Here is a 13,690-nt window from a genome sequence, read left to right on the forward strand (position 1 = left end):
TGCAAAGCACAGTCGTGCACAGTGTTAGATGTTAAGATCAGTACCACCCACTACACCGAGACTGGTAGAAGTCCACTAAGCTGACTCTCAAGAGAAAGCGAAGAAGCATATTTCCCAAAACATTTTCTTTAACCACTAATTCAACAAATTCAAACACTTATTTAATGTTTGAAACCCTGAGACCAATTTTTAGATAAAGAAAAATATATAGGGATTAAACCTAAACTACTTGCTTTGTCACAGACATTCAATCAGCATTTATTCCAGCGCACCAGGATGAGCTCAAAAAACAAGAGAGAAGGAGGAAATAATTCCTTCAGGCTCCCACATCAGCTTTGAATCCATATGAGGAAGTAGAGATCACAAATTCACAGAGCGTTCTTCCTTGCTGGTCAGAGTGATCTTGCTTTCTCAGCAGCAGGCAGTCACTTCCTCTTACGAGTAATAAGAGCAGCTTTTCACAGACCGGTCTGCTTGTCAGAGTGACTGACTGACTGAGAGCAGCTCACGCACAGAGAGAGGCAGCAGGGGAGACTCACACTCCGATCTACCACTTGCTGAATGTGTAAGTACAGAATAAGACAACTTCTTGAGTCATGTGAGTCAGTGTAGCTCTGCTGTTTGTGTTAAATGTGATTTCCTAGACAGAGCCTGTAGGTTTGTCTTGTTCAAACTTGTCATGTTTCAGATTGTGAGAGGCAAGGAGGTGTCAGATTGTCCACTTACTCTTGTACTGTGTTACTGAGAGCAAAGGTTGTTGGAGTCGGGACATGTGAGGCAATCAAGCAGAAAAAATCTTAGCCTACACTCTTCATTTTCAGGCAAAAGGAGTGTGAGTGCCTTGTAGTTGTTCTGAAGTCAGCAGCTAAGGATGTGGTTTGGTGCAGGTTGTAGCAAGCTTGTGCGAAGCCAAGCCCCTTGCAGAGGGGAATATGTGTCAGATAAGAACATCTTCAACTGTACCGGTGTCTCGTTAGCATCACATCTTTGGTTTTTCCTCATACTTGAAATGTTTGGTTTCAATGAGCCTGTAATCTTGTAGTAGAGGCTTGCTGATGTATGGCAATGATCAAACAGCCTGGACAGAGAGAAATGCGTCAAAGCATGATAGATATGTTTATCTGTAAACAAGCAGGGAGGTTAGGTCATTATGATGAGATTTATTTAAACTCAACACTCCTCTCTGGTGCCACTGTTTCTGTGTTTCATTGTTTCAGGTGTGAGAGGTTAAAGTTATAAAGTTATAAAGTTTTTTTTTTACTCAGAATAGCTCTGCTTGGTGGAGGGAAAAGTGGAACAGGTTGAGTCATTCAACAGTCTTCACCCTCAAGTCCATCACTGTGATCTCTCTTTAGCCATGAAGTTCAGGGGCTTTCCACAAAGAGCCATAAAAGGCTTCCTGAATGGGCTGAAGCTTATCACATTAATACTCACATTCACATCAGTGCCATTCATGTTTGTTTTGGAGACTGACCTCAATTACAGTGCAAGAAGTCAGACCAGGGATCAATGCAGACCCCCAGCTTCCTCTCTTAGTGTGTGACAGGGGCTTTCTTAACCAGTGTGACATCAGCCGGTGTTTGTGCTTGCGTTGGCAGTCATGTGTTTGTGGTAAGCAGAGCAGATTCTATCAGAGAGCATCAAACCACATTCAATTTATCGGGAAAACCCGTGTGAGACCACAGCTGTGCTTCTATGCTTCCTGTGTTTACAGTGACAGAGTTTGACACTCCCTCCCTCCCATTTTCACACCTGTCAACTGTTCTGAAACACAGGCTGTTGCTGTGGAGACATCAATGAACCACAAGAAATAGGCGAGGAGGCTTCCCCAGCCACACAGTCCTGAGGAGACAGAGGAGAGGAAGCACACAGAATCCATCATGGACCACCACGCCAAAGTGGAGCGGTTTCTCAAGTTGGGGTACTCTCACAGCGACATCCTGAGGGTGCTGGAGAGCCTTCGCCATGATGCCCAGACCAATGACATCCTGGAGGAGCTGATAAAGACATGCCACACTCGCACTCACAGCAACAAAAGTGTCCCTAACAGTCCCAAGCTGGTGCCCAGAGGCTCCAGCCCTAGTCCCAGTCAACCTAGACCTGGAGCAGACAGAGAGCCAGCTGCTGGCTTCAGACCAGTGGTTATAGATGGAAGCAATGTGGCCATGAGGTGAGTCAACTCACTATTCTTATCATTTAGAATACTTGTATTATATCTCAGAGCATTAATGTTAGTATCAAGCTGCAGGGGTGGAACAAGCAGTCCAATGTTTGACTTGAGTATTTCTACATCAGTTAAAGGATAAAGGTATGATGAGTAAGTTACAGGAGCGAAAGTAAATGTACTTTTTGGCCAGCATGTTAGATATCAGAGTGTTATATTATTATCTAATATGGGCCATAACACAATAGTAGCTACAGTCTCTACACTAAAAAATAGTTTCCCTATAACATTACCATTACAAGCAATGTTTTTATATCATGTTGCATCTTTAGAAATGCATTAAGGAGAACTTCAACCTTAACATAATGTGTTTTAAAAGTGTTTATTACTCAAGTATAACATGTAAAAGTATTTTCCTTCAAATAGCTTATTCTGTGTACATATCACACCCATGGTTACTTAAGACTAATAATTATTTAAGAAGCTTATATGTGGCCCTTTACATCAAACGTATGTCACAGAATTACATGGAAAAATGACATGTAACTAAAATACTTCAAGTCACCGGAGTCAAACATATGCCTCTGAAAACATTTTAAGTAACATAGAATAGAAATAACAAGTAAAATACCTGAGTGTCATACTCACGTGTCATGCAGCACTTGAGTCAATGTACTTTGATGAATTTACGTCTGTATATCAGCATCTCTATTTGTGTCAAATCTTGTTTCACTTCACAAATCTGAGCACAACACACTTCCCCTTTAAAGATGTGGGAAGTAGAAAACAGTGTGTGCCTGTATTCTCCTCTGTCCACTACAATCAGGATCACCCAGTACCTGAAGGGTAGAGCAGTCAGGGCTGCCACCGTTGTCACATGTTTCAAATGTGACTTACATTGTGTGTACAATAAGAAGTGAAATGCCGGCATCACATGGTCATGTGGTTGCCATTTTTATGTGACTTAAATTGGGTAACAAGGAAGTTCTGAGTCAGAACTCATACTCATACAGATAACATTGCAAGTAGGTGGAGGGCATGATATGAACTGAAAGAAAAATGTTTGCACAATACATATTCCTGTAAGGACATGAGATCGAAAGAGGAAGAAGACTACACTATTTACTGTCACACCTTTACTCCCAGGAGAGGTGACTGTAGTCTTTCCTCAGGCATGAAATCTCAGAGGCTGGGGGGAAACTCATCAGGCTGTTTTTTCTGTTTCACTATATGTGCTCTGAATACCTGCATGAGAAACTGACCGACAAGTTGTCACCTTTCAAAATGTCCAGAGACAGATTTTTTTTTTTAAAAAACGGTCAAATTCATAGAAGCAGAAGTTGACTGACATTTAGATCCCAGAACGACTTCAACAGCAAAAACACTTCCTATAATACAACCCAATATTTTCTTTTGTTGGACCCTCCCTGCTCAGTATGCACCCATGTCCTCAAATCTAGCCACCCCAGTTTGTAATGTTCTATGAGATCAAGCCGAGATAACTCCGACAATCTCACTTCAGTAATATCCTCAGACTTTGACTACAGAGACAAGGAAGACATTTACTAACTGACCAAATTACCCTGACAGCTACATTTTTCAGTGTTTACATGCAAAACATTGATTTAAAGCAAACAATATGGGGCACTGTGTATAATGTGAAAGGTGTCACTGGTTGTGAAAAGAAGCACTCATCTCCTCGGCTTCACATTGTGTTTTACTAACTGTTTTAGTTGTCAGCAACTTTAATGTGTGGTTTAGTCTATCTGCTTTTCATTGAAAGGCACTGATAAACCTACTGTACACTACCTACTGATAACACCTGGGTACAGAACATCATCCACTCCACTTGGCAGTGTTTCCAATTTTGCTCATTGGCCTTACTCTGGAGGTGTTTGGAAGAAATACCAGTATATCACTGGCTAACTTAAACCAATCATATTACCAAAGCTGGTAGAAGTGTGAAAACATAATTTCCACTGTTTGCATTTTATGCTCTCCTGTCAATGAAATATCCTCTCCAGATCTGCTTTAACTGATGGTATAGTAGCATCTACTCTAACCTCCTGATGAGCCACCACTGTTGTTTTCAAACGTACAGTCACTTCTCTTATGACTAGCACCTCAACTGCAAACAAGGTCAATTATAACTCTTTCTATCTTGAATATTTGATCAATGGCTGTTTCATATTTGTAAAAGTTTCCTTGTGCCGACAAAAGCAGTTTAAGAAGCTGTCACATCATCACAAAGTCTATGGGTAGGGTGGGTACTGGCAGGCAGGGCCAGCAGGAGAAACTTACAGATTATGGGCCACTTAATCAGGAGGTAAACCCAGTAGAAGGTTTGTTGGCTTATGAAGACCAAATGAGCGCCATCTTTGGGTCTGACATTGGGATCATAAAATACATCCAAGCTCAGCGCCTAATAGCAGACACAGTTAGCAATTAGCTGTGGGGTGGAGTGGCACATTTAGCAGCTAAAGAAGCCAATTTTCCCACGACTTTGTGGTGACCAAACCACAACTAATATTAGGTGATCAGCCCCAAAAGTAATGCTAATATTGCTCTGTGTCTGCTGAATGTGTAAATAGAAAACCCCTTGCTAAAGTGTTAGGCTTAACAACTCTATAAGGACAGTTGGTTCCCTGTGACAGCCTGTTTCTCTCACTGCTTCTTACACGAGTCTCTATCAACAGCCAGTGGTGCTGTTTAACTCAAGGGCCCAATCAAGCCTTGAAGTATAAAACACGTCTACAAATAAATAAATAAATAAATCTGCAAACACACTGAGTCTCTCTCTCAGGTTACATTTGAGGAAGCGACAGGCATCAAGGAAACGTCATTCAAAGCAAATTTTATAACACACCGAGCCAATAAAGATACGTAGGGCTGATGACTTTATCTCATGCCAAGCCTTGTGTTTGGTACCTGTTGTATGCAAAATGTCTCACTACTTCCTGCTGATGGAAAGAAGGGAAACCCCCATGTGCGAGCATGCGCACACACACACACACACAGATACACACAGACACACAGTGTTTATGTTCTCCTCCAGGCAAAACGATCCAGTTTTCTTGTTCAGTAGCTCCTCAGTACAGCCTGGTAATGTGAGTGTTAGAGCAGGATTGGATTTCAGACAACAGATTTCAGGTTGCCTTCACTCATTTTTCTATGAACTCTAATAATTGTCCATGACTCTTATCAAGTTCTTCAGGTTTTATGGTGCAATATGTAAGAACTGGCCTCCGGTTAAATTAATTCTCAAACCAGAAAGATGGCAGAACATCTCTAGAGTAACTTCTAACTGCTGCTAAATAGAGCTGCTGTTTGCTAGTTAGCTCAATTAGCAATGCAGCTAGCAGCTTGGACTGAGAGCTCAGAGCAAATGGAGTATTGATGTTTACATCTCGAGCACAGGAGCTTTGGACTGGGATCAGGCGGGGCTAACTGGTTAGCATGCCAACTTCAGTAGATATCTTTACACACAACACAGTCCATAGATGTCATAACTGATGTAAGCTGATATTCTTGTAGAGATGCTGATCATTTAGTGATATTTTTTAACTCATGATCTTGCCACATGAAGTAAAATGTGTAAAGCTAGTACTACACAAAACCCCATCTGTGTGTTATAAGATCTGTTATTTTTGCATTTGTATAAATCCTCACCAATTTAAAAACAAAGTATGCAGAGCTTCTAAAATACCCAGCCCTAGGCTACCACATTCATCCAAACAGCCAGTCAACATCCAAAAGGCCTTCTAGTGCTTAGAGCGATCAACTTATTCATCTAATAACTAATTACACTTAATAACTTATTTGACTTAATAATTTCTAATTCTAATAACTTCTTAAAGTAATATGTTTGAGAACCCTCCATAACATTGCTGTGGTTTATTACAAAGTACTCATTTGTACAGCAGACTATGTAAAATTAGTAATACTGAGAACATTTGTATTACAAAAATGAAAAGGTATTACATTTCTATATTTGAAAGAAACTGGCTTTACTGAACTCATGGGCATAACATCAGATGCTGAATTAAAATACCATCTACAACAGTGTAACAGTCTAGATTGAAAACAAGTCTTTTGCATGTGAACAATAACAGTAGTCGTGGAGAAAGAAAGAGCGAACAGTGAGTACTTGACAGCAACGTTTGGCTGGTCTCCTCAGTCACCGATGATGACTGCTTGTAAATAAATAAATAAATAAAATTAGCAACACAACATCTCAGGTAGAATATAGAAATATGAAATATTAATGGTCAAGTTCAGGAATAGCCAGTAAGGTTACATATTGTCACTCAAAAATGAGTAGTTTGAGGAGTTTGAGCAGTAAAGAAGCACTATCATCAAATAGAAACATAAGCCTGCAATCATCTGTAAGATGCTGATGGATAATGACTTGACTTGAGAAGGGATGTTAGCACAGGTCTCCACTGCTCGACAGAAAATACTGTTAAATTACAGTTTATTATTGTTAACTGAGCATTAACTGTTAATTTACATGTAAGCATGAATATTTAATAGTATTTAACAATTATTTTAAAATACATAAGATACCGTTGTAATCCACTGTAAATTTACAGCAATTCGTTACTGTGTTCACTTATTTTGTAACTGACGGTGAAACAATTATTTAGAAGACATGTAGTCTATAGTCTATGTCCAGTTACTCATCCCAGTGCTTTTGCAATTTTCTTTAGCAATGTTTGAGAGAACTCTGAAAACATGCCTTGTGACACCATCTACTTCCTGAAAAAAGTAGAGGATGTGTGTGCATGTGCATAACGTGCACAAAAGAAGAAGTCGTTTTTTTGTTGACTCTGGCCTCTTTGTCTGTGTAGCCATGGTGACAAGAAGGTGTTTTCGTGCCAGGGCATCCAGTTGGCAGTGAACTGGTTCTGGGACAAAGGGATGAGGGACATCACTGTGTTCATTCCCCTGTGGAGGAAGGAGCAGCCGCGACCAGAGGCTCTCATTACAGGTAGGATCACCTGACTAAGGTGGTGGCAGTGCCCACTCATTCTCACATGATTTGAGGACAGTTAAAGGAAAATGCCACCAAACCTGAAAAATCCTTTGTTATACTATTTAGTTTAATCAGGGTTTGTGTGCATATTATTTCTCCTTGCCACAAGCCCAACAACACCCAACTGTGATGTCATATTGCCTTATGACACGTCTCCAGGCAGTCTACAGATGATTAATTTAATGTGGCAGTGACTGTGGGCTGTTGCTGTTCATCAGGATGAACCAGAATTTAAGCATTAGTTGTGGACTAACCCAAAATATGTGACTTCATCATAAATGCTTCATCATACATCATGCAGACAGGCAAATATGATATATTTAGATGTTTTCAAGAAAGACTTTTGAAAGAAAAATATCATTGTTAGGTTGATCTGTAATAAACTGTCCTTGTTGTTGTTGTACTTGAATGTCCCAATATGTCATTTGAATATGAGAAAATATGTGAGTTAATTGTAAATTAAAGTAACATCAATTCAACGTCTGATGTAAGCTTCTACAAAAACTGAAAAACAGATAAACCAGTCTTTGTTTCTGCAGAAGAGAGTCTTCTTTACAGGAAATGGTTCATTTTACACTCTGAGCAGCAAAACAAGCACTTTCATAAAAAACAGTAGAAGCCACAGCACTGTGTGTGTTTCATGCAGCATGTTGAGACAGTGCTGACATGAGCTGGAAAACTTATCACCAAAACAGTTCCCGAAATCGAGGAAATAAGACAAACTACATTCTTGATAACTGTTCTAGCATGTTAGATGACACCCATCACACGTAATTGATGGCTGCTGATAAATACAACCAATAGAGTCCATTTAAAGGATTTCACCTTGTTTCACTGTGAAAAACAAGTAAACTGTCTGTGGAAACAATGAGAAAGTGTAAGCATCAACATTGAAATCCAGTACTTTTAGTGCTGGGCGGTATGACCAAAAATGTATATCACAGTATTTTTCAAAATTCTAAGGGTTTCACGGTATATGACAGTATTTTTTTTCCATGCATAATCAGGTGTTCACAGCATTTTCTACTGGTTGAGAGAGGAATTACTAGCCTTTTTTAGATAGAAAAGGCGGCACATTTGCTGCAAGGTAAGGGCTGCACTCTGCCGCCCTGTCTATCTAAAAGGGAGGTTTATTAAAAAGCCACCAGTGGGGTAGGTGTAATTATGTGATGTGACGTGAAGCATGAAGTTGGGTGTGAACAGTGACGTACAACATGTGCATTGGAAGAAACGTGGAGACACTTGACAGATTTACTTAATTATAGACCTGTGGCTATGGCAAGCCGTTTTAACATTTAATCGAACCACATTCCTATCTGTAATTGCATTGTAGATAGCCATAATAGCATTTCTCCTAGTCAAAACTGTATTCTCACTAGTCAGAATGGTAATTAAAGATATCCGCAATAACATTCTTACTAGTAGAAATGTTAGTTCAAGATATCTACAACTTTGATTGTACTAGTCAAAACTAAATTGAAGATATCTAAAAATCCTTAAAAAGTATAAGTGGCCATTTTAACATTTAATAGTTAGACTGGATATGTATTGCCGATATCTTTAATTCAGTTCTTCCTAGTCAAAAAGAACATTTCAGATGTCCACAATGACATTCTTCCTAGGACAAATGACCTCACTTTTGCCATTCATGTGTATTGGGCTTTCAATTTCAGATATCCACAATTACATTGTGGATATCTAGAATGAACATTCTGGATATCTGCAATTGAATTCTTACTAGGAAAAACTCCTGTTTCAGATATCTTCAATCCAATTGTTACTAATCGTAATTTTCATTCCAGATTACAGATACCTGCAATACATGTACAGTCTAGCTATTAAATGTTGAAACAGACAACTAACAGGAAGCAGGTCGAATTTGTCTTCAAAATAAGAGCTTTACATTGCACCCCATTGGAGTTTAGAGCTGAGTTCATAGCGGGGGGCTTTTAATTTTAAAGTAGTGACCATTAGTAGATTGCCGCTACAACAACAAGCTGACAGCTACAGACACCGAGGAGACGCTGGCATCTCCTGGACCTCAGCGGCTTTCCAGTTGCTCATCTTGACATCCGCGGATGAAGTCATGAACTGCAATGTCTATCCTAGCCATGTTCACCATAATGTAACACCATAGCACTACTGCTGACCAGCACCGCGAAAACAGTGTTGCGTGGCGCAGCTTAGCATTCCGAACGTTGTGTAATCAAATACGCCGGTGTGGCGGTATATTAAAAATTCATATCATAATGAAAATATACACCGGTATACCAACACCAAGTGACTTGCTCATGTTGAATCAGGCTCTTTGCTGAAAGTGCCACCTTTTATGATCATGCTGTAAAGCACACTGTCAAAACAAAGATATATTCAGAGATAAAAACTCATGTGGACTTGTGTGGTTCACACATAAACATCTGCTTACCAGCAAGGACTCTGCTCTTTGAAGTGCTGATAGCTCCAGTACACCTGCTGTGTCAGTTATCCATGGACATCTTTCAACCAGCACCACAACTGTTTCCACACATGAATGTTTGCCACAGCTGTAATGTCAGCTGTTAACTGACCTCTTTCTGCTGGCAAAGATCTGGCTCTTAAAACAATCTCAATGCACCCTGGGAATTTCTGGGGGGCTGAACATACTTCAACCAAGCGATTACTCAAGTTACAAACGAATGAGGACTTTTTGATTTGAAGTAATTGGCTGATAGTATGGAAAGCCTTATAATGAAGAATGATAAACACTGTTGTCATTGTTTCGTAGATCAACATATTCTCCACGAGCTGGAGAGGAGGAAGATCCTGGTGTACACGCCTTCCCGCTGCGTGAACGGTAAGAGGGTGGTGTGCTATGATGACCGCTACATCGTCAAACTGGCCTTCGACTCTGACGGCATCATTGTGTCCAACGACAACTACCGTGACCTGCAGATGGAGAACCCCCAGTGGAAGAAGTTCATAGAGGAGAGGCTGCTGATGTACACATTCGCTAATGACAAGTAAGACCGATGGCAGCACCAGGTCACCACACCCAGGCAGCATGCAGGGCCGTGTACAGAGTAGGAAATGAAAAAGGTGTGCCCCTTTCTGCGCACTGGTTAGAGTGAAGGTTTCTTTTTTGGCCCAACCTCACACCACTCAATGAACTACCATCACCTGATCCAACTGTGCTTCTGTGCTGGTGCAGGTTCATGCCTCCAGATGATCCTCAGGGCAGAAATGGTCCCACCATTGATGATTTCCTGCGGAAGAAACCATGGACCCCAGACAACAAGCAGCAGCACTGTCCTTATGGTAGGTTTCCATTCTTGTTCCACCTGGCAGCATTCAAAAGTGCTTAGGTTCCACTTCCTTGTACTCTCCTGGGGGATTAAAACTGCAACCATGCCATACACACAATACAATCAGAACCGGTTTAAGGAATATGAAGTGTGTAATCAACATTTGGCTCTGTGACATGAGTTATATCTGTTTATGATTTTCACATTGCATGTTTAGACTATAGCAGGGCAAATTAGACTATGGCAGGCTGCCACAGTCTCTCTAAATATTGAAACCGTATTAAAATGCATTATTTATTGAATGAAAATCAGTAGTAGAGCCAGTAGTGGATTTTTCGTCTTGAATAACTTATCCTCAGGGACTTGTAGAAGGCCACTCTGAGATTAATTGAGCAGTGATTCATTCACTAGCCCTCGGTTGGGGATTAGCAAAACAGCAAAACTGGGACTCAGAACCCTTCAAAGAGTCCTGCAGTAATTGTTTCTGCCCACTGAAGGCACACAGACAGCTGGAGGTTACAGCTAATTTGTTTGTGAAGCCAAGTGTGTTTACAGTAGTGCAGACAGGAAGAGAGGACTGACACACGCACACACACACACACACACACACACACACACACACACACACACACACACACACACACACACACACACACACACACACACACACACATCCCGTGTTGACAGGTTCTTGGTTCACAGCTGTGGAGCTCATAAATAACCTCTTCATTCTTTCTTTCAGGAAAGAAGTGTACTTATGGAGTCAAATGCAAGTTCTACCACCCAGAGCGGGCCAACCAATCACAGCTCTCTGTGGCTGATGAACTGAGGGACAGAGCCAGGAACTTCTCACCCAAACCAAGCCTGCAGGACACACAGTGCATCTCTGCTGTGTTCCAGCCAGAGCACACATACACTTCCTCCACCCCTCCACCTCTCAGCACAGAGGATCAGGCCCACAGGGCTTCACCCAGTGAGCACTTCATCTATCACAGAGACACCAGCAGCCCGAGAAATCCGAACTCGGACCTCCACCACTGCCCAAACCTGGACGTAGACGAGGCCTTCAGCTCCATGGAGAGCTTTATGTCCAGGCTCTACATCCAAGATCCGTCCTACAGCATGGAGCGGCCTCCCCACAGCTACAGCAGCGGGGTGGCCAGCTACAGCCTGAGCCACGACGACTACTCACTCTCCGGGTCATTTGGTGGGAGCACTCAGAGGCCGTGCGTGGGCGGAGGAGGTTATTACCCTCATCAGAACATTTCAGTGTCTGGTGAAGGCCGCGTGTGCAGCCAGTGCAGGTGCTGTCAGCAGCAGACCAGTATGTCCTTACACCAACACCACCCAGCATGGGGCTCCTGCCCAGCTCTGCCTCCACATAACGGGGAACACCCTGGCCACTATTCAGAGAAGCAGTACTACAGACAACCTTCCAACAGACAGAGCCAAAGCCTACCAAGGAACCCATGGGCACAGGCTGATGGCAGGATGAGTGGCCGGGCTAAGAGCCCATCCAGTGAGCAGAGGAAGGGCCTTAGGAGCCAGCTAAGCACCTTGTTCCCTCAGAGCGCAGTGGAGCAGGTCATGAATGCTTACCCACATGTGTCAGACATGTCCAAACTGATCTCTCTCATCCAGAGCAGCAGGACCAGCCACATCGCCTTCTAGATTAGAAAGACTCAAACTGAGCCCACACTGGAGTTCTCATCTCAAAACAAAGTGAAACCGAAAAAAGGGAATATTTCTTAAAATGACTGTGAAGTTATTAAGAATCATACTTTGGTTACCGTGTATTTTAAGCATTAAACTCGATCCGAGAAAGTCTTAAAAAATGTAGCAGACTGAATGTTATATCTAATATAGAAGTGCAATGCACTACGCTCCAGACATGCTACTTATTGTAGCACTGACAAATGTTTTATTAAAGCATGTGTTGTTTTCTCATGTTGCCTCAAAGTGAGGAACTCTATTACACTAGGCTGTACTTCTGTTAAGAACGTCATTGAGCTGGTTTTGATATGAATTTTAGAGGCTTGTGTTTTCACTTTGCCTGTGAAATAAAATGACTTAAATCACTCTGGGTGTCTGTCTGTGATATATAACATACACAAACATCCTGTACTGAAGTATCTGCCAATAAATTAACTTAACAATCGAACCAAAAAGTTAAAGATAACTATACATAGCTCATACGGTATTTACATGTTTGTGTACTGTTTAATGGGTCCACTGACATCAGCATGGCTAATGATCTGATCCAATTTTGAATTTTTTTCTGTTTACTGGAAAGAAGTTATTTTTTTTTACTGTAAATCAGATTTATGAATTATACAGATAAAATTAAGTACTTGAGTTAATGTAATACTTACATTCCATCATCTATGAAGCATCTGCAGTGCATTATGGGGGTGAAATCAGCACTGATTATATTTCGGAGGTGCTGCTGCTGCTCTCTGCTGGTTAAAACACTCATGCTGAGGGTTTGAGCCAGTGGAGCAGAACTTTTCAGCCCTGTGTCAGGGATATTTACTGCAAAATGTAAATGAGCAGCTCAGTGATTGCTCATTTTTCATTTCATTGTTGCTAATGAAAATCTGGCTTTGCAACTGTGTATCTCACAGAAATGTATTTTTTTCAATAGGCCGAGCACTTTAAAGGACATCAGATTTATCCTTTAAAGTGAGCCTGTATGTAACATATTACATCTATCTGTGAAATAGAGATTTAATTTCTTTGCTTAAAGCACCCAATTGCCACTTACAGTAAATTAAATCACATTGTAATCATGATTGTAACATGTTAAAAATTATTATTGTGTATAATTATTATTGTGAGTAATGAACAATTATGAGGTATTGGCATTGGTATTGGAGGTATTGTATCGGTTCGGCACACACGTGATCGGTGGATTGATTTATGAAAAAAAAAAAAAAAAGGTTAGTGGATAAAACTGTGACGGTGTGTAGGCACTGTGGCACAAGAAAGCCACATGACCGTGGAAACATCAAGCATGGCCATTCATTTGAAGTGACATCACCCCAGAGTTTCACTGTCAGGAGTGAAAACGAAGGCTGCTCAGCAACTGCTTATCACCGCAGCATTTAAGGAGCCCCTTGCTGCATAATCCGACCAGGCTAAAGCCATCACAAATGTTATCGGTGTGTTTATAGCTGCAGACATGAGGCCATTTTCGGTCATACAAAACGA

General features: G+C 41.2%; 1 protein-coding gene across 1 annotated transcript; it reads left to right on the forward strand.

Moving 5' to 3' along the window:
- The first annotated feature begins 401 nt into the window (after window positions 1–401).
- Window positions 402–12,559, forward strand: LOC119012916 (probable ribonuclease ZC3H12D). Its single transcript, XM_037087137.1, has 6 exons — window positions 402–565; window positions 1,776–2,170; window positions 7,015–7,154; window positions 9,964–10,198; window positions 10,387–10,493; window positions 11,223–12,559. The coding sequence occupies exons 2-6, from the start codon at window positions 1,881–1,883 to the stop codon at window positions 12,149–12,151; spliced, it is 1,701 nt and encodes a 566-aa protein (XP_036943032.1). The 5' UTR covers window positions 402–565; window positions 1,776–1,880; the 3' UTR covers window positions 12,152–12,559.
- Window positions 12,560–13,690: the final 1,131 nt, after the last annotated feature.

The sequence above is a fragment of the Acanthopagrus latus genome, chromosome 22, assembly GCF_904848185.1.
Source record: "Acanthopagrus latus isolate v.2019 chromosome 22, fAcaLat1.1, whole genome shotgun sequence".
Classification (NCBI taxonomy): domain Eukaryota; kingdom Metazoa; phylum Chordata; class Actinopteri; order Spariformes; family Sparidae; genus Acanthopagrus; species Acanthopagrus latus.